The 23,839-nt window shown below is 51.9% G+C and overlaps 10 protein-coding genes across 10 annotated transcripts; 4 read left to right on the forward strand and 6 right to left on the reverse strand.

Moving 5' to 3' along the window:
• Positions 1 to 303: 303 nt before the first annotated feature.
• BKA58DRAFT_440464 (uncharacterized protein) lies at positions 304 to 1,869 on the reverse strand (the record flags this gene model as incomplete). The annotated part of the gene is made up of 1 exon (XM_046173750.1): positions 304 to 1,869. The coding sequence occupies one exon, from the start codon at positions 1,867 to 1,869 to the stop codon at positions 304 to 306; it is 1,566 nt and encodes a 521-aa protein (XP_046023899.1).
• Positions 1,870 to 2,120: 251 nt separating this feature from the next.
• BKA58DRAFT_186710 (uncharacterized protein) lies at positions 2,121 to 3,354 on the reverse strand. Its single transcript, XM_046165504.1, has one exon. It carries the CDS (start codon positions 2,990 to 2,992, stop codon positions 2,318 to 2,320), a length of 675 nt encoding a protein of 224 aa, XP_046023900.1. The 5' UTR covers positions 2,993 to 3,354; the 3' UTR covers positions 2,121 to 2,317.
• A 1,339-nt stretch (positions 3,355 to 4,693) lies between these two features.
• Positions 4,694 to 6,583, reverse strand: BKA58DRAFT_421382 (uncharacterized protein; the record flags this gene model as incomplete). Its single annotated transcript, XM_046172777.1, has 1 exon — positions 4,694 to 6,583. The coding sequence occupies one exon, from the start codon at positions 6,581 to 6,583 to the stop codon at positions 4,694 to 4,696; it is 1,890 nt and encodes a 629-aa protein (XP_046023901.1).
• Positions 6,584 to 7,863: 1,280 nt separating this feature from the next.
• On the forward strand, positions 7,864 to 9,698 carry BKA58DRAFT_186860 (uncharacterized protein). Its single transcript, XM_046165508.1, has 4 exons — positions 7,864 to 8,437; positions 8,489 to 8,786; positions 8,838 to 8,952; positions 9,006 to 9,698. The coding sequence occupies exons 1-4, from the start codon at positions 8,069 to 8,071 to the stop codon at positions 9,556 to 9,558; spliced, it is 1,335 nt and encodes a 444-aa protein (XP_046023902.1). The 5' UTR covers positions 7,864 to 8,068; the 3' UTR covers positions 9,559 to 9,698.
• Positions 9,699 to 10,039: 341 nt separating this feature from the next.
• On the forward strand, positions 10,040 to 12,396 carry BKA58DRAFT_317819 (uncharacterized protein; the record flags this gene model as incomplete). The annotated part of the gene is made up of 4 exons (XM_046167646.1): positions 10,040 to 10,094; positions 10,150 to 10,493; positions 10,569 to 10,728; positions 10,787 to 12,396. 4 exons carry the CDS (start codon positions 10,040 to 10,042, stop codon positions 12,394 to 12,396), a joined length of 2,169 nt encoding a protein of 722 aa, XP_046023903.1.
• A 95-nt stretch (positions 12,397 to 12,491) lies between these two features.
• BKA58DRAFT_186876 (uncharacterized protein) lies at positions 12,492 to 13,200 on the reverse strand. Its single transcript, XM_046165509.1, has 2 exons — positions 12,674 to 13,200; positions 12,492 to 12,625 (listed from the first exon to the last, which is right to left on the reverse strand). Exons 1-2 carry the CDS (start codon positions 12,974 to 12,976, stop codon positions 12,587 to 12,589), a joined length of 342 nt encoding a protein of 113 aa, XP_046023904.1. The 5' UTR covers positions 12,977 to 13,200; the 3' UTR covers positions 12,492 to 12,586.
• A 2,047-nt stretch (positions 13,201 to 15,247) lies between these two features.
• BKA58DRAFT_421385 (uncharacterized protein) lies at positions 15,248 to 16,579 on the reverse strand (the record flags this gene model as incomplete). Its single annotated transcript, XM_046172778.1, has 1 exon — positions 15,248 to 16,579. The coding sequence occupies one exon, from the start codon at positions 16,577 to 16,579 to the stop codon at positions 15,248 to 15,250; it is 1,332 nt and encodes a 443-aa protein (XP_046023905.1).
• Positions 16,580 to 17,400: 821 nt separating this feature from the next.
• On the forward strand, positions 17,401 to 18,402 carry BKA58DRAFT_186903 (S-adenosyl-L-methionine-dependent methyltransferase). The gene is made up of 3 exons (XM_046165510.1): positions 17,401 to 17,550; positions 17,614 to 17,738; positions 17,826 to 18,402. The coding sequence occupies exons 1-3, from the start codon at positions 17,452 to 17,454 to the stop codon at positions 18,373 to 18,375; spliced, it is 774 nt and encodes a 257-aa protein (XP_046023906.1). The 5' UTR covers positions 17,401 to 17,451; the 3' UTR covers positions 18,376 to 18,402.
• Positions 18,403 to 18,483: 81 nt separating this feature from the next.
• Positions 18,484 to 19,782, reverse strand: BKA58DRAFT_317859 (uncharacterized protein; the record flags this gene model as incomplete). Its single annotated transcript, XM_046167650.1, has 4 exons — positions 18,484 to 19,017; positions 19,065 to 19,442; positions 19,545 to 19,591; positions 19,707 to 19,782. The coding sequence occupies 4 exons, from the start codon at positions 19,780 to 19,782 to the stop codon at positions 18,484 to 18,486; spliced, it is 1,035 nt and encodes a 344-aa protein (XP_046023907.1).
• A 681-nt stretch (positions 19,783 to 20,463) lies between these two features.
• On the forward strand, positions 20,464 to 23,097 carry BKA58DRAFT_186945 (uncharacterized protein). The gene is made up of 2 exons (XM_046165511.1): positions 20,464 to 22,691; positions 22,754 to 23,097. Exons 1-2 carry the CDS (start codon positions 20,732 to 20,734, stop codon positions 22,984 to 22,986), a joined length of 2,193 nt encoding a protein of 730 aa, XP_046023908.1. The 5' UTR covers positions 20,464 to 20,731; the 3' UTR covers positions 22,987 to 23,097.
• The last annotated feature ends 742 nt before the right edge of the window (positions 23,098 to 23,839 follow it).

The following is a 23,839-nucleotide window of genomic DNA, read 5'->3' on the forward strand; positions in this document are numbered from 1 at the left end:
CAGTGGCATGTGTTCGCCAAACACACAAATGACCGAAAAGAAGAGGCAGCACGATATCCCAGAACAAGGAAGTCCAGCATTTTGGGAGATGGCCTTCAGATATTTAACCGGTATCTACTAAACTATCTAGGTCCTTTGTTTCGTTTCTCATATTTTTTGTTTCTTTTGCGCAATTTGAAGAGCGCATAATAGGTCTACACCTTGACTATCTCCGCCTTCACATGAATTCCTAACGAGACGGCAACCACGTGCCATCTCAAATCACTTATAAATCATTACTCAACAAGCAGGTCAACTTCAACCCTAATCAAACTGCGCCCCAGGGCCTTCAAACAAAGCCAATACAGTGTCGATATCCCCGACCGTGAACTCGTGGCCACCCGGATGCACATATTTTCGTGCCCATCTGGCCGCACGAGCAAGATCACCCAGGTCATTCGGATCTTGTCCCTCTGGACAATCCAGCAAAGGCATATCAGGGCGGTAATGAAATCGGGGTTGCAGTGACGTCGACGCCAATCGCTCTACGTCGCTGAAGTCGTAAGTTTGGTTTGTTGCCATGAGTGCATCCACTTGCCCCGCTGCTTCCTGGGGATCGAGGTATAGCCAAGAATCTGGGAAAGCGTTGTCGTCTTGTACATAGCCTTTGGGTTCGCAGATATCGGGGATGTCGAGGAAGTTTGCGTGGGCTGGCTGAGCACCCTGGTATACAAGCTCCGATGCTACTACGGCAGCGGCCTCTTGCGACTTCGATCGTACTGGGTGCGGTCCGGATGGATGGATATAGCTGTGCTCAGTGGAGTTTAACCCGTTGTACTCTTGGGACTGTGGCTGGATCTCCGCAGACGGTTGAAGTAAATCTTGCGAATTGGCTTCTGTCGCAGATGAATGCTGTACAGCATTGGACATCAAGACGCGCATTCCGGTCGGAGGCATACCGTTGTACCCTTGGTTCGAGGACGAGAAGCCAACCACCGGCTGCATTTGCTGTTGAGCCGGCAGATTCATCGTAAATCCGTTAAGCGACGAAGGCTGATCAGGGTAGAAACAGGGAACAGACTGAGCATCCGCCTCCTTCGCAGCCTGTCGCTGGCGCCGCTGTTCAGCAAGCTGCTTACGACGCTCACTCTCTGCTACTCGCACCGCTTCGGAGTACCGATGTATGACAGCCCCATCGTAACGATCTCGGGTAGTTTCAATGGGACCAATGCATCTAAGAATGAGATGGATATCATCCGGGAACATGAAGTCCGTCGGCTGGCCATGCTCGTCAAGCTTCTGGTACCGCAGCGCGTAGTCCAATGCGCGAGTGAGATCGCCCTTATCGTCATCCTCAGGTAAACTTTTCAGCCCGATCGCCAAGCTCTTGAATGGTATCGACGGCGGTAGGACATAATCAGCTTTCTTTGCAGCTTCGGGGAAGAAATTGGTGATGGACATCGCTGACTTGTCCCAATCACATGGAACGTGATGCTTTGCTTTGGTCCAGCCTTTCCAGGTCTTGCGCATAGTCTTTCGATACGTGTCCGAGATATGGTCGCGGGCGCGCTCTGCTTCCTCCGAACTAGCCAAGCCGAGGTGACGATGCTTATCCAGAATTGCAAAGTGCACTGCAGCAGTGATGCCGTTGTTCAGGATGCGCCATGCCACAGCAGGATTGCGGAACCATTGTGGAAGTATCACGATCAGATCTACTAGAGTTGCATTGATCGGTCCATCATTAGACAAAAAATACTCGTGGGGCGGTATGTCAAGCAGGAATTGAGCGCGAGGCTTTCCCTTCGCAGGAGCTTTCGGCACTGTTGTATTATCGCCCTTCTTTCTAGGTTGTCGATGTGGCGCAGGCGAGTCCCCAGGGCCCGCTTGCATTGCGTTTCCGTGTGGTAATGGCGTGTGGCCTGAATTAGATTCCGTGAAACTCATACTATCTTCAGGGTAGTTATAGTCGATTCTAGTAGATCCTAGCGGTAGTGGTGAGTTGCGAGGTGGTGGATATGTGCCAAGGACAGAGTAGAGAGGTTTCTATACATGAGCTGCAACGGCAAGGGGAGTGAATTCGAAGAGAGTAGATTAACTTTCACTGACCGCTGCGGTGAAGCCTATTCTACCATGTTTTCGTATCCCTTAGTATTCCCGGTAGGTGACTTTCATTTCCGCGGCGAAAGTCGTCGCCTTGAAAAGATTGAAAGACGAAGGCATTCTGAAGAAAGTGAAATACGATCTCGCTTTCATGCTGATCTCGTACAATGCCTCCAAGACTTTTTGAATGTGCCATGATGATAGGCGTATCAAGGTTGGGGTCAGAGTGCTAGCAGCTTCAAATCCCCCTTGAGCTGGGAAGATATCCTGGCGGATAGTTCCAAGCTTTCTCGATGCCAGCATAACTCGGAAAGTTTCCAGCTTCAACAGTATGATCTTGGGTCAAGTCGATAACATCCGCAGTCACAACCGCCAGCTTCACTTTCTTGCGTCTCTTATCTTGCTCGAATCTGCCGTATCCTAGGAGCAACTCCTTTTCCCTAACTCTTCTCTCTCTTGTCAGGCGTTGAGAAAGCACACCTTCTGGCTCGTGGTATTGGTCCCAGTGGCACAAATGGACTAACTCGGTTTCCCACATGTGATTCATTAGGTCGACGTTCGCAGGCCGATTGAGAAGGAGCAGGGGTCGAGATGAGCCAAAGTCATCTGGGGCGACTTCCCATTCGTTACGCCAGACTCTAGTGGTCACAGCATCTTCGTACGCCGCAGCCTGCGCGCTCATCGCAACATTCCCGTGAAAGTAGGGCGCCAGTGGAATTGATCTTTGTTGTGTAGGAACGATTGGCGCTATGTTAGGTGGATCGGGTGGCGGGGTGCCGTGATAGTAACCGTGAAATTGAGTCTTCTGCTGGTAGCTGGGCACTGCGCGGGCATCTTTTGATCTCTTCAACTTGCGGAAACCGTGGTCGTGTGGGTTCCAAACATGCTGTGAGTGTACTTGAGCTGGAGCCATAGCGAGGCGACCGGTTTGCTATCGATAGTGGCCCTTTTGCGCGATGTGTGGTGTAGTGGGCGTCGTCGGGGTGTAGAATTCGACTTTCTGGTTGAGTTGGATTCGAAGGCTCGCATTGAGGTCTTGAGCCCTCGTGGTGGTGATGTAAAGCTACAAAGCTGTTGTACACCGAGCTATACGATGATCCTCTCACGTCCTCCGTTTTCACCATGGTGATAATGATCTCAATAGGCAGTGGTGGACGTGAGAGACGAACGAGGGAGTTGCCCCATTGTGCGACGACGTAGCATTAAAGGCGTGATGTTACCTAGGGAGAAATGGTTTGTATTCCGGTAAGAACCCGCTGAACGCGCGTGCTGATCGAGTGCTTTCCATGGTTCGTGTGTCACAGTAGCGGCCGTGGTTGGTGACTTGCTCTTCGGGCAATCAGGTGGGCGCTATCGCCGAAAGCGGGCCCGGGCATCGTCGGCAGCGTCGGCAGCGTCGTGCCTACCGCGAAATAAAACGCGCATCACAAGCAAGATTGGGGCAAGTGAGAGCGCAAGGGGAGCTGGACGAAGCAGAAAGGAAACCGCTGGAGGCACTTGATGTTGGGGGTTAGTAAGCGGGGGTGGCGGGCGCGGGCGCGGGGAGAGCAGGCGCAATTCACATCGCCGCTGCGTGAGTGGACGGCACGCCAGCTATGAGCTAGCGCTAGCCTTCACAATGTATGCACGAATTCGCCCTACAGGATCTTCGACTCAGTGGTGTGTTTCACATTTTTGCTTTTCTTAAGTGTGAGACGAGGCTGTAAATTGCTTGTCCACCTTGGTGGGCAAAGAAGCGGAAGTACCCTCCTGCATCGGTAACTTGCTAGACAGCCTTCAGGCCACTCACACCTCGCAGAACAACGTCCAATTCTCAGAGTCTCACCCTCGATACGCAGACACACTCGATGTATCGTATCCAGCTGAAAAAGGACCTCGTCCGTCACAGAGAAAACACCCTTATAGCTATGACAAGATCCGATCCGCCGCCTTATCCAAGCGGATCAGTGACGAGCACTCGCGCTGCCATCCTGAGAGGCTGCTAATGAGCTCTCCTTGATACAGGACCAAGTCTCGTCCATGTCCATATGAGCTGAATGGGTCGAACCGTAAGCCATGATGCTGACAGCTCGTCGCCGGCACTTCCGGAATGGTGTTTTCTGCGTGCAAGGTGAGGTAGATTGAATTATCAGAGATGAGTGAATGTGACTGTAGTGTGAGAACTCAATTTGGCTTTATGGGTTGGACAAAAGCGAGCGTGGAGCCCCAGTATTGCCAAGGCAACGACTTAGCGCGCACCTCCTCACTGTCTCAGCAAACGATTGCTGTTCCTACCGTATCCGGAAAGTGGGAGCAGTCAGAATGGCACGAGTGAAAGAGGCGGTGAGGTTCTGAGATATGTTTGTCTTCGAAAACAGTATGCCGCTGCATGCTTCCATTGTGATCAACCACTATGAGTAGTGTGCCTGTGAGAGTACTGCAAAGAGACTGAGAACCTCTGAAGATCAACAAAACTGTGCGATTACATAGACTAAGGCCTGTACGTTCTATGTACATAGGCTATGAATTGCCGCAAAAGGAGGGAGAATTGAGAAAAACTATATCATCGCTAATGCTAAGAATGATAACCGCTAATAGGGATGCACTCGGCTCACCAAACAAAGTCCTCGTCATTTTAAGAGGCATCTTCTCCCATATCGCTTTCGTCATCATCGACAACGTTATTCACACCCACATTTCCCGTGCGGCCCACCATACGCATCTCCGACGGAGTAAGGATTCGTCTTTTCTTAGTAGGAGTGTGTTCCACTTCACCCGCATCCCCTTCCTCATCATCTTCTTCCTCGCTATTTACAGCGTTCTCGAAGTTATAGGGGCCACCGAAGCGCTGGCCGCGAGGAGATGATCGTGCGCTAACCTTGGCCTTCTTGGTCCGCTTCTTGGGTCCGGCATAAGCGTCTTCGTCAGAATCAGAGTCGACCGCTTCAGGCAGCACCTCTTTGCTAAGGCGCGATGACGACCGGGTCCTCGGTGAGCGACGTCCAGGTGTCCTTGGCGAAGTGTTTTTGCTGCGCTTGGACTTTTGCTTGGTTGAGGTGTCTTTGTCGTCTTCAATGGAAATACGCTTGCGTTTCGATGAGTTACGGGTACGCGGCGTGATTTCATCTTCGTCCAACGTGTCATCTTCCAAGACGTTCTTACGCCTCGAACCCTTATTACTGGCAGTAACTGGCTCATCATCTTCAATGTCCAAAGCATCAAAATCGAGGTTATCTTGGTCCGCTTCAAACTCCTCTTCAAACTCATCGTCTAATAGCTCTTCTTCATCCGAGTCAACCACGAAGTTCTTTGGCTGTTTCATAAGGCGCCCGTTCTTATCGCGCTGTCGTGCACCGGCCCGCTTCGCATTATTCAGCTTCTTTTCGGAAGTGTGTCTCCGAAGTGCGGCATCGTCAAGATGATATCGGTGCACAGTAGCAGCACCTCCAAGTTGAGCTACCAGGTTCTCGAAGTCTTGGGGATATAGCCAGCTCGAATCGTTATTCTCTACACAATACTGCACACAGCGTGTAAGATCTAGTGCATCATATCCTGAGGGCATGATCTTGACACCGTTTATCATATCGCGAAACGGGATGCTAGGAGGGGGTTGAGTCGCTGCTACAGCCCTTTCCCGAGAGTTGAAATTATAAGGTGTGCTAAAGCCGGCTACGCTGACACTGGCGGGATCAAATCCAGCGGGTGTCTGTAGAGCTGTATGTTTGGCGACTGTCCATTTCTCGTAAGTCGGATCAGTCTTCGCGCGATGAGCCATTGGTCCCTTCATCATCCGGTAGATCGTATTGTTTGTGATCGGACCGTACGGCATGTCTCGGTAATGATTAATCATGTCTGCGAAGGTCCCAGATAGGGCGCCATTGTGGAGAAAACGGTCCATGATGTCGAAGGACTTGATTGCATGCGGGATGAAAGCAAGAGTTTCTGGCAAAGTTAGGTTGCCACGGGGAAGATCTAGCCAAGCCGAAGGCGCATCCTTTAGCTTGTCATAGTTCAAGGTACCTGGGCCTGTAGATTTCCTCTTGATAGTCTTACGGGAAGTAGTTTCCTGATGAGCGGCGACCATTAGACTATCGTTCATATCCGGAGTGGCGCCTTCCTCTACTAATGCAGCCGGATCAGCTGAATAGGTTGGGCTGCGTTCTTCGTCACTTTCAGGCTGACAAATGGGCTGAGCTGTGGTATACACCTCGTGCGCTGCGACCTCAGCATGTAGCGGTGACCACTCGAGCTCTTCGGGAATGTTGTCGTTTTCGTTATAATCTACAGCATTCCCAAAGCGGTGGTTATTGTAGGCATCAATGATGATGCGCTCAACACGTATTGTTTGATACAGCAACTTCATTGGATCAACTTCTCGAGAGTTACACTCCATCAAGTTTTCCCGGAGAAGCGTTTGAAGCTGTTCGCGCAAGTTTTCTTTATTTGCGAAGAGATAACCAGCATTTAACTGCGCTGCATCGAGTATATCCTGGACTTGGTCCCGCGTGAATATGACTGAAGACATGGACTCAATACAGTGTGAGCGTGATTTAAGATAGTTGATTCGGCTGGTAAAGAGTGAGACAGTTGGGTTGTGCTCACTGAACTCGAGATTCGTGAGGCAATTCTAAATGGAAAGAAGAAGGGGTTACCGGGGTAGAGTGAAAGTTCAGCAATTCCTTGCCAGTATTGTTTTCACTTAGCACTTTGGGTATTAAAGACACTGTGTATACAGAAGGTGAACGATACGTCTAGAGTATGAGTGTATGGAGGCCGAGGCGACAAGGAAACAAAGACATCGGGTCGAACACTGTTCAACTCTTTGTTTCAATGCTCGTGAGAAGACTCAAGACATACTGATTCTGCTGCAGTGACGAATGTAATCCGAGAATAGACATTGAATAGACTCAATGTATACATCCCGGCCTGTCGATTGCTTCTCATCATGGTGGAGCATTTAGCAAAATCTCCAGAGCAAACGATGTAGACAGTTCGACGTGAAGTCCTGGCTCCCGTGCTGTGTTTCCAATGTAATGGTCTTATTGAAAGACATGACTGCGCTTTACTCATATGCTGGTACAATCGGCCTTTGAACGTATGCGGAGGAGTCTAGATTGCTTGACGGCAAAGGTTTCTGCAAGCTCTCGATGTAGCATACGGTGGACATATCGGTCGGCAAACGAATGGTCTAATTAAACAATGGTTCCGATTCCCCTGGGCATTCGTATCCTGGTCGATGCTGCAGTCGCTGATGTGATGTGTTGCGATGGATGGGGTCACGATTGGCGTCGATAGCGGCAGGCCAGTTCGTCTGGGAAGCCGCTATACCGGTTACGCTCTAGCGCCGCTTCCATCCGGAGATTATTCCAAGGTTCCATACTCTATCCGCGGCTTCCCCTCATTTCCTTGCGGCACTCGGGTCGGTGCATTACGACCAATTCGCAGGGTCGCAGTACACAATGATCGTCTAACGATGCTTGGATTCCCGTTACGTCGTCCCTGGGCCTGATATTGTCGCACCTAGGCAGTTTGCGGAGTACAGCCCTAGAGCCCACCTGCGCAGCTACTCTGCCCAGCCTGCTACGCCTCAACCTATGCATGTAAGCGCAACGCGACAGAACCTGCTCGGCTTACCTCCACCGAAATAACGTATTTCCTCATGAACAAAGTAAGCCCGCAGATGACGTTTCTACCCCTCGCCCAGAAATGCCATGGCAGGTCTAGTGCAGAACTGGCAGGTCAAGGCCACCACATCTTGGGGAAACGTCCCGATTACACCTCATCCATGATTAACCGGGCTCTTGGGCAACATCAATCATGTCACCGTGCGCACGTTGAGCTGCCAATATCCATGGTCAGGGCTTGGAAGAACATGCTTTGTGCTTATCATGGTGCCAGCAGGCAACGGCGTGCCCAGGTCAGGAATATGGTCAGCTATAAAGAGCCCATGTTCTACAATCTCGAATGCTTCACGCTCGTCAATTGATCGCTTCCGTGGCGGAACAACATCATGAAGTTCGCACTCAGCCTTGCCTGGCTATCCCTCGTTGCAGGTGCGACTATCCGCAGCCCACAGCCTCGTACATACGATGGATACCAAGTCCATCGCGTCCGAGCTACTGGATCCCAGTATGCTGCAGCAAAGCGAGCTCTTGCTGCAGTTCCTCACGAGACTTTGAACGAAATCCGTGGAAACCTGGATGTTCTTATCGCACCCGAGCAGTTGGACGCCTTCAATGCTTTGGGGCTCAAGTCCCGAACTTTGCATGAGAACCTGGCCCATTCTATCGCTCGGGAGTCGCACGTCAAGAAGGCCTGGAAGAGGCAAGCCAACGGTTCGGAAGATGCGTGGTTTGATAGCTACCACCCGTATGAAGACGTAGGTGATGTGTCACGGCTATTCGATCCAAAGCTAATCGATCATTGTTAGCACATTACCTGGTGGCGAGATCTACAGGAATCTTTCCCAGACAATTCGAATTGGACAAGCACTGGAACATCTTTCGAGGGGCGCGACATGTTCGGCGTTCACCTCTATGGAAAAGACGGCCCAGGAAAGCCTGCGGTCATCTACCACGGAACTGTTCACGCTCGTGAATGGATCACTGCTATGACCATCGAGTATATCGCGAAGGCGCTCACCTATGAATACAAGGCAGGCAACAACTACACGCAAGCCATTCTGGATAACTACGACATCTACATGTTTCCCTTTGTCAACCCCGATGGTGCGTCATGGCACCAAGGATGATAAACTGATTGTTGCTAATATATGATAGGCTTCGTGTTTTCTCAAACAGACGACCGCCTATGGCGCAAGAACCGTATGCCACCACCAGAGAACGCTGCCAACCAGACTTGCTATGGTCGCGATATCAACCGCAACTGGGAGACGTGAGCGAATTTCCTACCCTATTCATATGGCATATACTGACATGTAATCTCAGGAACTGGGATGCTGACCCACGCGGAGCTTCAACAGACCCATGCTCGCAGACATACAGGGGAGAAGCGCCCCGCGACACGCCTGAGAATCTGGGCATGGACACCCTGATCCGCAAGATTCGCGATGAGCAAGGCATCAAGCTATACATTGACTGGCACAGCTACTCCCAGCTGATCTTGTATCCATTCGGTCATAAGGAAACTCTCTATGCGCCAGAGCTCGGCATGTGGACCAAGGTCGCTGCACTGATGAGCGAGAACATTGCCTATTACTCGACCAATGCGACTACCTACACCTACGGCCCTAGTGGAGCAACCTTGTACCCGACAACCGGTGCGTCTATCGACCATGTGTACACCATTGGTCGCGCCAAGTTCTCCATGACCATTGAACTGCCCGATACCGGTGATTTTGGCTTCGTTTTGCCCCCGGAGAGGATCAGGCCTGCGGCTGACGAACAGTGGGTGGGCCAACAGGTATTGCTCAGTCTGTTGGACGAGGAGTTCTTCGATGGCGAAGGCCCAGCGATTGGCGCATTAGGCACTACATGGTAGACACATGTAGGTGTTAGTTGAGCTTATCATGGCGACCATGGTCGATCGTGGCTGTTAAAGCTGTTATTCATTAATACTAATACGACAATAGCAAGTCAAGATTGCATTGTCGTCTGTCAAGTCTCTGCTCTTTTTTCAAAGTCTTCTCGTTACACCACGGTATCTTGTAGCGAACCCTAATCATTTCATCGTCGCAAGCTACTAAGAAGTAATTCTTCTCGTGTGTCGCGCCACAGTCACCCCCACTTCCACGCAACTAGCGCTCATGACAACGCGTCCGTGCAAGAGAAGTGAAGGTGAAGCCAGCATCTCTTGTTATCCTCATCTTCCCCGTTAGGCATATTGATATCATTGTTCTTATCACCGCTCCTCCTCCTCGTTGCAATGCTAATCGAAGGCTTTGGACTTCGACTCGCCCAGCATGCTGTTTCCTTCTAGCGATACACACCTTTCGACTGCAAGTACGCAATTGGCCGGCATTATGGGACGTACCTACCGTACGCCCTCCCCCACTAAGGAGGCCTATATCAGCACCAGTAAGCATATTTGCTACATCAATTGGGCGCGACTCGAACACTAACACATGGACAGGCAACGTGAACTCGCCCTACGCTCCTCCAGAAGCCCGCCACGCAAGCTATCAGCAACCCGCAATAAAGACAGAAGAGCAACATCAACGAGATGATGCAGCCTTAGCCCGTCTCCGAAGCGATCTTGATGTCAACAGCGACTCGGTTGACCCAAAGCCGTTCAATAAGACCGCTCCCGTCAACAGTGAGGGTGCTGAAGGTATAGCGCAACCTGACGAGCCGCAAACACCCAAGAAGAAGCGCACACCGATTCTTTGGCACGGTTTACCTTCGCCTGATACACCCACTTTCCATGGCGATGCAGGCACTACGACTTCAGCAGCAGACTCTACGCGAACTGAGCTAGTTTGGCGGGCCTCTCCCTTTCCAGCCAAGAGAGTTGTCCATCAAGTCCCTGTCTCAGAACAGAGTCGCATCGAGACCGATCGTGGCGGTATTGACAACGTCAAAATCACGATCTCGCCGGCCTTCGGTATTACAACACAGAATGATGACGAACTTGCGCGCGAGCTGGCACAGACTCTCAGTCCTTCGTTAACCCGTAGGAGTACCAGACTGCGCAAGCAACCAAAGCCGATATGTAAGTGCCTCCTCTATCAATGCTGTCAGCGCATTTGCTGATCATTTTCCTTCAACAGATACTGTCCAAGTACCAGTCACAGCGCCCAGGACTCTTCGTAAGCTACTCCCCGCAACGAAAGCGTCAGATCCCGCGGCACAACCGGAGTTCAGCTTCAGCACTGAACCTATCAAGGCCGACCCCGTACCGTTCGATGGACTGCCAACCGTTCACTCGCTGTCCTGGCAGCTCCAATATCCACCTGGAGGCAGCACCCACCCTTGCTACCCGTATCCTGCACTGGACCCGCGTCTTCTCTTCCATCAGGCTTTCGTTCCAATCATCGGCGGACTACCCGACTTCAAGTTGGTGCCAAAGCTCGTGCTCCCAATGGGCTGGAAGCAGGTTTCATGGTCTGGCCTACTGCCGATCGTTTTCGATCCATATCGCCAGGCTTTCAAGCTCACACCAGTCGGACCAATGCCGCTGACCTGTGAAGAACTTCACCAGCAAGGTCTTCATAAGTATGTCCCCGGCGGTGAATTGCACCCAGAGTACGGTATGTTGCCTGACATGCTCAAGCTCAGCGACGGAAGCGATGCAGAGGTCTTCAACTTCGATGGAACGGATTGGACCTTGCCGTGGGATGGGCAGTTGGACTTCCATGCACCTTCGTCCGAGACCATTACCAGGCGCGAGAGCGAATCGTATTCCACACCCTCAAGCCCATTGGTCTTCACGCCAGTAGCCCCAACTCACTACAACGAAGCCTGGGACTGCCCCGACGGTATCATCGACTTATCTGATGCATGGAGATGGCTAGCTGAGTACGACATCAAGCCTACATCGAGCTTCATCGCCTCCTCGGGCAAAACTTGGAGAGGTACCGGCAGCCACCGTGTTCCCCGCCGCTACAAGCAACCGATCGCAAGTCTGATGTCGAATACCATCGCCACCCTCGTGTCCAATCCTACTGAGACTTTCCTTGTCAACCAGGATACCAGAGAGTTCTGTACCTTCAGGAGTGTTGCGACACCCGTCCATGTCAACATCACTCTTCTCGAAGACATGGAGTTCACCTTGAAAGAGCTGCTATGCTACTTCCCTTGGCATTACTACTGGAGGAAGGCGGCCGATCGATTCGTCGCGGCAGGTCTGTCTGGCGGGGATGTGGCCAATATGATCAATCTGACCAGAAAGCTTGAGGGTGATGCAGCAAGGAAGTCTGGTGGAATTACTGGCAACATACTGTATGAGACAGCAGAGGACGGCACGCGCGTCAAAATCGTACGCTCCGGTGACGGGAAGCCAAGATACACGGCTCAAGGTTGGACTTACGATCAATGGGAGCTAGCCGACTATCCCCTACTCGGCCTTGCGCATGGGCTGGTGGAACTACCAACTGGAGAAGATGCGGGACCGTTGACAAAGATGATCATCTGGTGTCGCGAGCAGGGCAAGTATCGTACGATGCTTTCCGAAGTACCGGCGCTGTTGGAGGAAGCAGGTATTGAGGAAAAGATTCAGCGGCCCGAGATTGGATGTCCGGACCAGATGATGTTTTTTGATCATGCCGAGGTGGTGAAGGAGGACCGTAAGAGGGTGATTGCGAGTGAGAAGCTGCTGAAGAGGAAGAGGGAGCATGAGGGCAGGGAGGAGACCAGGGGCAGAAAGAGGAAGTCAGAGTAGTGCAGCGGGGAACCGCTTATGACAGCGAGATGCTCTGCGGAAGATCCTGGGATAGTAGGAGTGTGGGAAGTCTCTTGAGAAGTATGTACATGAGTAAATTTTATGCGTCGTCGGCAAGGCGTCATATCTATAGCACTCAACTTATAAGAATATCCGATGAATACTGTACATCACCTCCTTGCATCGCCGTCTACTGCATTGGAATACCCGGCAGCGGCCCAAGTCCACACTGCAACTCGTCAGCATACCCTCCTTCTCGGTTCAGCTTCATACTTACAGCAGGCGCCGGCGACGGACATCCGCCGTTTGAGCTCATATAGCAGCCCATCTCAGCAGCATGTTTCATTAAGCACTTCTCATTCGCGCTGAGCAAGTTCATCGGCACAACCGGCATAGCGCATTTGCATGGCTCTTTGAATGTCGGTGTCGGTTCTTTGTGCCTGTGCCTATGCGTGCGGTTGTGCTTGCGCGTTCCGCTGGGTGCAGGGACGATGCTGGCTTGTGGTGCAGCCCACGGGTAAGGTGTTGCGAGAGCGGTGGTAGCAAAGAGAATAGTCGTGAGAAGCGTTGATAGGTACATCGCGGGTGGTCTCGAGGCGTGGTATGCGTTGAAGCGAGTTGGGTGTGAGGTGCTGTGAGATGCAGACAGCCAAGCGTCTGGGATTCTTTGCAGACGATCTGAATCTTGTAGGAACCGTGAGCGCCACGCGGCAGAGGGCTTCTTCTACCGAGAATTTGCGATCCAGTACGCGGCGCAATATGGGTTGATGAAGTTCCATCTAATCGTGCATTGCCATTGTCCAGTGACGCGCCGCCGGCTAAACACCCATTCCTGGAAACGGAAGTGCGAAAGCGCCTATGCACAACGAGGTTTTCTCGTTGCTCTTCCACTTTAGGTTTCTAAGCAGGGACGAACATGTGAATTCCGATGTTCAGGTGGGTATCTTGGTCTGGTTGAAGCTTGGGGAATGAGAGGAACAACTTGGGTCTATTCTGGATGCGCTGGTTATGATGACACCCACTACTTACTAAAGCGTTATGCTTTCTTGACCACTACCATGATCGCTTTCGTCAGCCGAAGGCTCGGAGTTGTAGTCATGTTCCGGATCATAGAACCTGAGGTCCGCAGAACCAAAAGATGCGTCGGAGGCTCCCCAACACCCTGGTTCAGAGCGATCATACCACTCCGGGTCGTGGCGCTGTATGCCAGGACTTTCCTCCCAATTGGGAGCTTGTGCATTTATCGGATTGAAGTTGGGAAGCTCTGTGCTTAGAGCGGAAAGCAGTATATCGATACGTTCAGCAACGTATGTCGCCTCGATTATCATGTCACAGAGCTCAGTCGGCAGTCGTCCTCCAGCACACACGTACACACGACTGGACACTTCTCGTCGAGCTAACCGGAGGAGCTGCTTGTAGGTCTGCTTGTAAATGTCGTGCAAACAATGTACCTCATGACAAGTATGTGGTTCCACTGCCTCGAGCATGCGTCGCGCGCCGCTTGCGAGATTGCATTGGTGGAGTTTCCGATTTTTTACGTTCTCCTGATACATTGCTTCTTCGCCCATCTTTTTGAGAACGTCGCGGAAATCATAGTGTATTTGCCGTTCTTTGGGCTCGGTAACGCGGCTAAGGACCCAGCGAGGAAGCGCCAGAAGTACGTCGACGATGATAGCAAGGCCGAAGTGGAACAGGTGCTGGTAACCATGTCCTGTCTCGTTGAAAACGCGTCCGGATTCTGCTGTAATGCGAGACACGAAGCTGATCTTACTCTTACTGCTGTATGACTTGGACTGTAAGACCTCCAATTCATCGTATAAACTCTTCTCCAGTTGATGCACGTACGACGCAACGTTTTGCAGCTTCCCATTGTGGATGGCCAGGTGTTTTTCGATGAAGTCGGAAGGTAACTCTTATTATAATCAACACGTCGCCTAGGGCAGTGTATTGTAAGCTTACCACGAGGAAAGAGGTTGTGGCCTTTCCACCAGTCCTGCTTCTTGAAAGTTAATCGAGCTAACAATGAGTTGACTTTCTCGATCCGCCCAAGATTTGCCTTGAGCACCACACAGCAATTGCTGAATGCCTCTACTGTACTATGCCGAATATCCTCAGCCTGTCTTATAGCCTGCTGTAGTTCCGGATCGGCTGACTTCTCTGTCTCTTCAGTGAACTCGAGCACTGTTTGGTATTTCATGAGTGCCGTCCGCAGGACTTTCGATAATCGCGCAATATCCCCCAAAGGATAATGGCCGCCTGGTTCGATCGAGGTGATAAGGTCGTCACCGTCACTGAGGTACAACAGATCATCGAATGCATCGTATCTTTTCGCAGTCCACGGCCTACGCAGTATCTCATTTTGCAGGCCGATATATCTGCGCCTGCCTCTGCGTTCGTATCGACGGTCGCCCATTGTTCGTCGAATGGCTAGCACTTCGCGTGGTGTCGGAAGGTTGACACGTCGCGTGGGCTCCGGCCGCGTTTTAGCGTGTTTTGGTCTCTCCAGGCTCCAGCCATCTCACATCCATCAAGCTGCTACTTGGCGACTAGCACCTTCCTCCCTCATAATCGCGAGTGGCGCAAACAAGCCGATGTAGTGCTGTTTCTAATTTAATGACGTATGTTCGTACATGAAATACAACGATCGGATCAGAAAGTGTCTGGTGGCTGTCTCCATACAGACCCGGCAGCAGCGCAGTGAGACCTGCGGTGGCTTTGCAGACTCAGGCAAGCCATGCCTAGGCATGGATGCGGTCCAGAGGTAGGTCAGAGAGATAGTACTAAATATTACGTTCCAGGATATAAACTTACAACTATTGAAAATAAACAAGACATGTCAGATCCCACAAGCCTAATGTACCCTCGCATACATCAAAACGACCACCTGAAACTCAGTATCGTTCTTCGCTTTCTCATGCTCAGTACCATTCCAATCCGTCGGAACAACCTCTGGGTTCGACAAGGCAAAGTCCAAAGGCACTTGATTCACACTCCCATCGTTAATATTATACCACCTTGGATGGTTTCTTACAGTCGCGATCCAATGGCCATGTCCAACTTCACCTGAGTGCGGCAACACAGCTACGAGCTTGTACTCTAACTTTGTACTAGAATTGACCTGACAATGCGTCAAATCAAGCTTCTCGTCGATGCTAGGAAGTTCAGCCTTGTTGGTGATCTTGCGCATAACAGGTGGTGGCGGAACTTTGCTGCCTGGTTTGGGAGGCGGAGTATCGTCGTACGCGGGGTTGAACTTGACGAGCATGTATTCTGGTGCTGCCTCAACACGAAAGCGGCGCGTCAAAAGTTGATCGGGACCGCACTTGGGGCAATCCCTTCGTATGCCAGCTCCGCCAGTGGGGTGTTCGACCAGCTGGGCATTGATGGCGTCTGCGACTGTACCAGGGCTTGCGCGGTCAATTGGACAATTGATGAAGCCTATGCTGGGTTGCTTGAAACTAGAGGTTGGATCGCTGGACACCCGTGGTATAGGCGTATCGCAAACACTGCAAAAGCGTTCTTCTTCGAACTCAAACTGGAAGAGTGCTCGGTAACCGGGCCTCCAGTCTGGAGCTTCGCTAGTAATGCAAGCTTCTTGGCATCTATCTAGAAAGTAGGTCATCCATTCTTCGGCGTCGCACTGTGGATCGACTCCTTGTCCATCAGGTGCAAACCGATCGTCTGCTGTAGAATAATCGTATATCAAACGAAGTCTCGCATCGCTTGAGTCAAGAGGCTGCGGTTCTGCTCCGTTCATCTGATAATCTCCCCAGTAACGGCGGATGAGTCCCTTCATATTGCAGGCCATACAGTTTTGTTTCGTTCCACCTATGACTCCGGCAACAACATTTCTTGGGTTCAGATGACAAGGGTTCTTGACACGAGTATTAGCATCAGTATCTGTGAGGACTACATTGTGTTCTCGAAACCAACTCAAAGCTCTCGGGAGATGGAGGAGGCACTGTAACGCCGCTAGTCTGTAGCATTCATGCCCACTTCGATTCAGCCCTCTGCTTCGATTGTGTCGCCTTGTGCGTCTGATGGGAAAGGTGTTCGGCATGCCTGCCAGTATCTGATTCTTTGCAAGTTGCGCCGGCGTGTATGAAGGCGGAGGTCGGGGTGGCAGTGATGGACCAATTGCTGCTATTCGCCGTGAACGGAGCTGATAATCCCTGTGTACCATGTTTGTCTCCAACACTATTGTCGCTGGGTCTACTAGCCTTGAAAGCTAGTTTCAAAAAAGAGATACGGAAATGATACAGAGGCGTTGGCAATAGGAAGTGTGCCCTTGTATACACTGCAATAAGAATTCAAACGGCATTGCGTACGACAAAGAGCGTCTCGAGGACAATGAGCATTGTGCTCTGCTGCTCATGTAAAGAACTGACACAAAGACGTTAAACTTTGAACGCAAACAAGGAAAGAATCAGGAGGCGCACGGATTTCCTGGAATTTGTCGTATAGTTAACCATAACACAGACAAGTAAGTAGGTAGCCTGTTTCTACCAGTAGTGTAAGCTGTACTAATCTTACCTTCTCTGTTATAGTCTGGCACATGGACATGAACTGGATTATCAGACGAGAACCCGCGCACACTTCTGCGTCAACGCTGAGCCCATCATGCAAAAAGGCATCGAGGTTGGACTAACGCAATCGGAACTGGCATCAAATCTCTCACATGATTGGGAGAAGCACTCAGAAGCAGGTAGCAAAAAGAGAAGTAGAAGAATGAGAATCACGGCGTTCAGGTGAACCGCTATGTACCAACTACCGCGCGCGCATCTTGTACAAGTCCGATTTACGAAGTCCAATATGGTAGTGGGGTGAGAAGTAGAAGGGGAAGAATCAAACCGTTTAAGCTAAGATCTCTTTAACTCTTTGCTACAAGTATAGAGCACGAAAGACGCAGCGCGAGAGACGAACACTCGCATATCCAGATAGCGTCTTGGCACCCCCTCCACCCCCCATTGGCCGTATCCCCATCCACCACCACTCCACGCACATCAGCACTCGCTGCAGTCACATCTCTACTCACCCATCGATGCCATAACCACGATGGCAACTTCAGAAACCCAAGGCGCATCCTACGAAGCCGAGCACGTTCACTCGGTCTATGAAGAAATTGCATCCCACTTTTCTTCCACCCGCTACAAGGTGTGCGTCCACCTGTGACATCAAACGGGCAGAGAGTATGCATGACTAACACGTGAACACTAGCCCTGGCCCATAGTTGAGCGTTTTCTAACAGAACAAAATGACGGCGCCATAGGCGCAGATGTGGGATGTGGGAATGGAAAGTATCTGGCTGTTAATAAGAAGGTGTGGATTGTGGGCAGTGATCGGTATGTTCAACTGCCGTTTTTATTCACGGGATTGATTATCCTACGACCAAGTAGGCATTTTGGTCCTGAAAGTTAACGTCGATACAGGTCTACAAACCTTGTCAAGATTGCGAAACAACATGAACCGCACGATGTAGTCGTAGCAGATAATCTCTCGCTACCTCATCCAAACGGTGTGTTTGATTTCGCCATCTCGATAGCGGTCATCCATCATTTGTCAACGCCGGCGCGGAGAGTGGAGGCCGTCAAGTGTGTTTTGGATTTACTGCGGCCTTCATCACCGTCGAAGCAAGATGGAGATGCTGGCTTGGAGGGTGGTAGAGCATTGATTTATGTCTGGGCACTTGAACAGAAAGACAGTAGAAGAGGATGGGACGAAGGTCACGAGCAAGATGTCATGGTGCCGTGGGTCTTGAAGCAGAAGAAAGAGAAGGAGAAGGGGCGGAGGAAGAAGAAAGATGAGAGTCAGGCTGTTGAAGAAGAGGCGCCGAAGCCGGATGGTGATAAGACGTTTTTGAGATATTATCATTTGTATCGGAAAGGGGAGCTTGAGAGGGATATTGAACAGGCTGGTGGGGCTGTGTTGGAGTCGGGGTATGAGAAGGATAATTGGTGGGCTATTGCGAGACTCAGATGAGTATCTCGATGATATTTACTTGTGCTATGCGTCATGTGTCAACATGTGGCACGACTATGCGCGTTCTACTGCTTCCTGCCTTTTGCGAGTCAACTGCGCATGAGGTTGTTACGCCTTCGCCAAGTCAACAGGCAGGGCATGGCTGCTCTCAGTCAGTGGGAAGAGCTGGTAGTAGAAGCCCAAAGCGCCTGCTACAAGCACAATGTAGTAGGCCACGGTCCATCCAACACCCTTGCCCTGATACGGTGGGACACTCTTCTGCTCATCATCCTTCTTGTCAACGTCTGGCGGTCCGATGGGACTGCCGGCTTCGACACCCACACGGCCGTAGAACCGTGGAAGGCCCATCCAGTTGCAAAAGGTATGCGCTATCATGCATGTGTAGACATTTCCGGTTCTTATGAAGACAAAGGCAGCGAAGAAGCCGAAGAGCGACGTGTATGTGAACTGGAAGAGTGAGCGGAGCACGGCGACGAAGAACGGGACTTCAGAGTGGGTTATGCGGAACTCGTAGAGGTGGTGGAGATGCGCGATGCCGAAGTACAATGGCGTGAGGAAGACGATCTGCTTGCCCGAGAACTGCGCGAGGACATGGAGGGGGATGATTAGTGAGCGCCAGACGACTTCTTCACTAACGGGGCCCTGAGTAGGTTAGAATAGGAAGAAGTGGAATCGAGTATGTGGCTTACGACTACGTAGTTTCTGTATCCGATCCAGCTGCTCAAGGTCTCGTGAACGCCCTTTAGTTTGATCCAGTCTCTCCAGTCGCCATCTACAATGCCATGCTCGAAGATGGGACCCGCGAAGAGGATTGTCACCAGAAGCATGGTCCGAACAGTATCTACAAGTGAAACAGGCCAGATGCCAAGCAGACGGATGATCTCCATGGCCGATGCGTCATGTTGGTACAGTACGACGATGGTGAGAACGGAGCATAGGACGGTGGAGAAGGTCACTGCGCGCACTCGGGCGCGTATCGAAGACGGCGCATCGCGCGTGAGGGTCGGAGAGGGTCGCGTGGCAGGCGACAGGTAGAAGGGGATTACGTAGATGAAGACATAGGCGGCCTGTAGGCGTGGGTGTTAGCTCTACTTCAGCATGGTTGGCGCGTGCGGTGCTATTGGGTGAGAAGAATGGCAGTGGTGGTGGAGGGGAAACTTGAAACGTACCGACAGAAGCGCCGCAACTCTCGACGAGAGAACAGGCGGTTTGGGAACTGGCACTATGTTAGAGCTCATGGCGATGTTTCGACGAGAAAGCGCAACAGAGTTCGTCCGATGTGGGTCGCGCAGGCGTTTAAGAGGGTTTGAGGTGGAGGAGCGCCAACTTACCGCCCTTGACATGTCGCTGGTACAGCTCTTCGAGCGCACTGAGCTTGTCGCGCCAGCCGTTGAGGGGTGGAGGCATAGCGAGGTGTTGCAAAAAAGCAGCCGCACGTCAAACGCGCTACAGGAGAGGCAGGAAAAGAATCATGGGCGTTGTTTATAGCTGGCCGAGATCCCCCCCGCGTTGTCGCGCGCATCTTGTTGGCGCAGCGCAGCCTTTCACTATCGATACCCCGCCAAGCCCAATCGGTCACGCTGGATCACGTGCTCCGATCGTCCGTTCGTCTCGGCCCCTGCGACTCGCGCCATCACCGCCCACGACGTCTTAGCACGCCCTCCCGCGTTACCCCTGCAGCACGCACACGGCGAGGCCCACTGGCCAGCCTCTCTGCCACTCAACGGCTAGTCCGCCACGCTGCGCGTCGTCACTGGCCCGTCCCAAAATATAATTTCATTTTAACGTTCAACCGCGACGCGCTTCTACCGATTGACTAGGAAGGCCGTTCGACGAGGGTTCCCCAGGCGCGTCGCAGTGATCGCACTCCCAGGTGGACCGCGCATCCAGCAGCTCATATCATCTTGTCGACCGCCGGTATAGGCTAGACGAAAGTCATATTGTGCGAATTGGGTCCATCTCTGTACAAGTTGTCATAAGTCGCGGGTCGTGCTCCAGACTTGCCGGGGCTGAGCTGTCAATTGGATCGCTCCTGCAGCGCGAACCTGCTTCTGCATACAGCCACGAACCCTCTTTAGGCCGAGCTGCTGCCAAACGCCCGCCGTCCTCAACTCACCACCACTCCTCGTCCTCCCTCCCTCGATTCTTCATACTGTTAATGCCTGCGGGCCGCCATTCTTTTTGATATGTTTTAGCACTTTTGTCACTCTTTGACTATCTTCACACACTGTCTTTACGTCCTCTTTCTACTGCCTTTTTACCCATTCCCCGTCATTAATGATCGGTTTCGACTTCTCCGCCCGCGTTTACAACCAGTCCACAATTCGGCATCCTCGGCCCACAACACCACCACAGCATGTCCTCACAACAACGAAACAGTCGCGCAGACTCACAAAACGCACTCGAAAAAACACTTGCACAAGGTCCTCGATTTTCGCCGCCGCAATCGCAGTCAACAAACACGTCTCCTGTCCGCAAGCCGCTTCACGAACGCTCAAACTCGCAAACTAACCGCGACTCTGGGTCAACCATCCGCATTGTTCAAGATCCCGGACATGACATCTATCAGAAATATCCCGTACCCAGCGAACCCTCGCAAATCCTGCCCCCACCCCGTCATGCGCCGGGTTATGGCTTTGAAAGGCCGGGATCTCGTGTTTCAAATAGCAGCCAGGTCGCCAATACCATTGCAAAGTTCGAGGCGAGCCGAGCGCGAACACCACAGCCTATCCTGTCACGCAAGAAGGGTTTCAGACACTCGGGTTCCACTAGCATGTCAGAGGAAGATACCCTCGTAGCATCTTCTTTTACGCCATCGTCTTTAAGATTTTCCCAGGGGAGCACTGCCCCATCCTCCCCCCCACCGGAATTAGAAGATGAACCAAAAGGCCTCGAGGTACTTGAGGAGGTTGTCTCCTCACAATCCACAAGGCCAACTATCCGGGCTGTTCCTCCCTCTTCTTCTGGTGGAGATTCCGACCGTGCATTAACGCCCAAGGCCTCTGCTGCATCTTTTGCTTCACCTGCTCCTTCCACCACGCCACACCCAAATAGTAATGCCGGAAACTCGTCAAGTGTCAGTTTCGGTCGACCGTTACCAGAAGTTCCCCAAGGCCCAGCGGCAACCGAACGTCAAGCTAGGGGGCCTGCTCTCACTTGTGACACTGACTATCGACAACCTGTATTGCATCCTCAACAAAGTACAGAGTCGTTCACGTTTTCTGATATTTCCTACACCAGCATCGAACCAACCCATACACTAGCCTCGTCGCAGCCATCGCCATCTCTTCATGAAGCCAGCACAGCATCCTTCGCGAGCGGAATCCGAATTAATTACCCAGTCGTACGCGCGCCGTCGGGCAATAGCTCGCGAGCCGAATCCCAGGACGCGCCCAACATCGCATCCCGAATGCAAGATCCGTCGTTGGTACACCACTGGAGCTCCCAGCTGTCAACAATCGCCTCCGTTTCCGAACGCGATTCGCGGTCCCTTGCACGAAACTCACGGTCGCTCGGCGCCAGATCCCATTCACAAGAAAGCTATGTGGGCAACGGCCGAACAGCGATTCCACGCCGGAGGGGACAGACGATCGGGAGTGCACAGTCGTCGTCGGACAATGTATCGTCGGAAGGCCATACCGAGTTCTCTGCAGTGCCAGTGCCCCGGCCGCTCTTTTCTCCTACCACAAGATCCTCGTCCGACGATAACAGTGAACACATGGACACGATCTCGCCGCTGCCTACGTCGATCCCTCTACGGATGAAGAACTCGGGGTACTTGCGCAACAGAGCCAACAGTGCCGATGCAGTATCGATGAGTGACGAGCGACCTGGATCCTCTCAATCGCATATGTCTAGATTCATCGCAGACAACATCCCAGCTTGGGCAAGGGTCTACTACCAAAAGGGAGAACGCATATCAGTTGGAGCCCCGGAATCCGAGTCTTCTGAGAGTGTACGACTGGGAACTGCCCATAGCGGACGATCGCGTACACCTTCAGAAAGCAACTTCCCGCTCAGCATTTACCGACCGAGGAACCGACCGAGGAACAATTCAAGGAACCGCGCTTCACACGCCGATACTGTCTCGCTAGCCGACGACGTTCACTCGATTGACGGAGCAGTATACGCGGTTGGACCTCACATGTACCCGCTCAGCGGTTACTCAACACCGCACCTCCGGACTGATCGCAGAGGACAAACACGATACAGCGCTTGGAACGCACCATCGCTGGACGACGACGTTCATGTCACACTCTTTGGGCGCCAAAACAGACAGATCCTGCTCTTCTGCATAGGATTCCTGTTCCCACCCGGTAAGTTTTAGACCATGGTATATGACTGTATGAATGAAGACATGTACTAATCAAAAATACAGCTTGGATAATCGCCTCGTTCCTCCCCTTGCCCCTCGACCCGAACGCTGTTGGTACCCCGACTGCCAGCCAGGCCGACCTGGAACAGCAATTCGCCCAAGCCATGGGGCCTGCCGACGACAAGTCCTTCCAGAAAGCAACTTGGTGGCGCAACCTCAACCGTGTCATGTCTGGAGTAGGAACGCTCTTGATCGGCGTCATCGTCGCGTTAGCCATCCTCGCATCGCGCATGTAATGAGTGATACCCACTCTGCACTCCAGCGAACCTCTCCGGCCGTCCTCTTCAGGCCGAATCCCACAATTTACACCCGACATTTGCACGCGATGCATTTGCATAACGAACCATTTACGATCATAATCATGCCATCACGCAAGTGTTAATGTTTTTCTGGCTCCGGCACACGATCTGAACGCTCTCCTCGACATCTACTTCGATCTCGTTTTGGGTCTACTGTCTATGCGCAGCCGCTATTGTACATTTTCCACTTTTCGATTCTCCACGCGTATCGTGTACGGCATGCTGCAGTTTAGCGGGCGTTCTCTTTTTGCTGCTTGTTCTAGTGTGACCGAAGCGTATTACCCATTTGCTTTGCCCAGTTTGGCGCCATCAACCACTTTACAATACTATTATCTTCATGTTCCATACCTGTTGCTTGTCACCTGTCAGTTCGTCTTGGAAGTTTGATGTGAGGCAAGGGTGCCTGTCGCGGTGGCTGGGGATCTGAAGCATAGCGGCCAACCGTGCGCTGCTCCTGGATAATCTCGCTGTGGTTCGAGCTTGACGAACTATATGATCTTGTAATTATAGTTATGCGTTCTACGTCAGCTGTACGATGAGACGTCAATAGTACGATTACTTTCTCTATGCTATCACGCCTTGGATTGATCATCGCAAGGTTGAACCTGAGGAAGTTGGGCGCTTCACTGCGATCAGCCGGAAGACTACGGGAGTGTTATGACATGTGTCATGTGGAGCTTCGCACCGTGCACTTGAGCAAAGCCGGTGCTCTGATCAAGTATCGACCACACCGATGGACTTGAGTCGCCTTTGAGTAATCCTCCGAAAGTCTATCACAAGGTTTCGTGGT

This window comes from Alternaria rosae (genome assembly GCF_020736505.1).
Source record: "Alternaria rosae strain MPI-PUGE-AT-0040 chromosome Unknown BKA58scaffold_6, whole genome shotgun sequence".
NCBI classification, from domain to species: Eukaryota; Fungi; Ascomycota; class Dothideomycetes; order Pleosporales; family Pleosporaceae; genus Alternaria; species Alternaria rosae.

What these genes read in the sequence shown, in the direction of transcription:
- BKA58DRAFT_186903 (XM_046165510.1), top strand. Translation starts at nt 17,452, where the DNA reads ATGGCAACTTCAGAAACCCAAGGCGCATCCTACGAAGCCGAGCACGTT. An exon ending in TTTCTTCCACCCGCTACAAG is followed by an intron (nt 17,551 to 17,613) that starts GTGTGCGTCCAC and finishes CGTGAACACTAG; the next exon opens with CCCTGGCCCATAGTTGAGCG. An exon ending in TGGATTGTGGGCAGTGATCG is followed by an intron (nt 17,739 to 17,825) that starts GTATGTTCAACT and finishes ACGTCGATACAG; the next exon opens with GTCTACAAACCTTGTCAAGA.
- BKA58DRAFT_186876 (XM_046165509.1), bottom strand. Translation starts at nt 12,976, where the DNA reads ATGTACCTATCAACGCTTCTCACGACTATTCTCTTTGCTACCACCGCT. An exon ending in GTCCGTCGCCGGCGCCTGCT is followed by an intron (nt 12,626 to 12,673) that starts GTAAGTATGAAG and finishes GACGAGTTGCAG; the next exon opens with TGTGGACTTGGGCCGCTGCC.
- BKA58DRAFT_186945 (XM_046165511.1), top strand. Translation starts at nt 20,732, where the DNA reads ATGTCCTCACAACAACGAAACAGTCGCGCAGACTCACAAAACGCACTC. An exon ending in AGGATTCCTGTTCCCACCCG is followed by an intron (nt 22,692 to 22,753) that starts GTAAGTTTTAGA and finishes TCAAAAATACAG; the next exon opens with CTTGGATAATCGCCTCGTTC.
- BKA58DRAFT_186860 (XM_046165508.1), top strand. Translation starts at nt 8,069, where the DNA reads ATGAAGTTCGCACTCAGCCTTGCCTGGCTATCCCTCGTTGCAGGTGCG. An exon ending in TCCCTTTGTCAACCCCGATG is followed by an intron (nt 8,787 to 8,837) that starts GTGCGTCATGGC and finishes AATATATGATAG; the next exon opens with GCTTCGTGTTTTCTCAAACA. An exon ending in ATCAACCGCAACTGGGAGAC is followed by an intron (nt 8,953 to 9,005) that starts GTGAGCGAATTT and finishes ATGTAATCTCAG; the next exon opens with GAACTGGGATGCTGACCCAC.
- BKA58DRAFT_186710 (XM_046165504.1), bottom strand. Translation starts at nt 2,992, where the DNA reads ATGGCTCCAGCTCAAGTACACTCACAGCATGTTTGGAACCCACACGAC.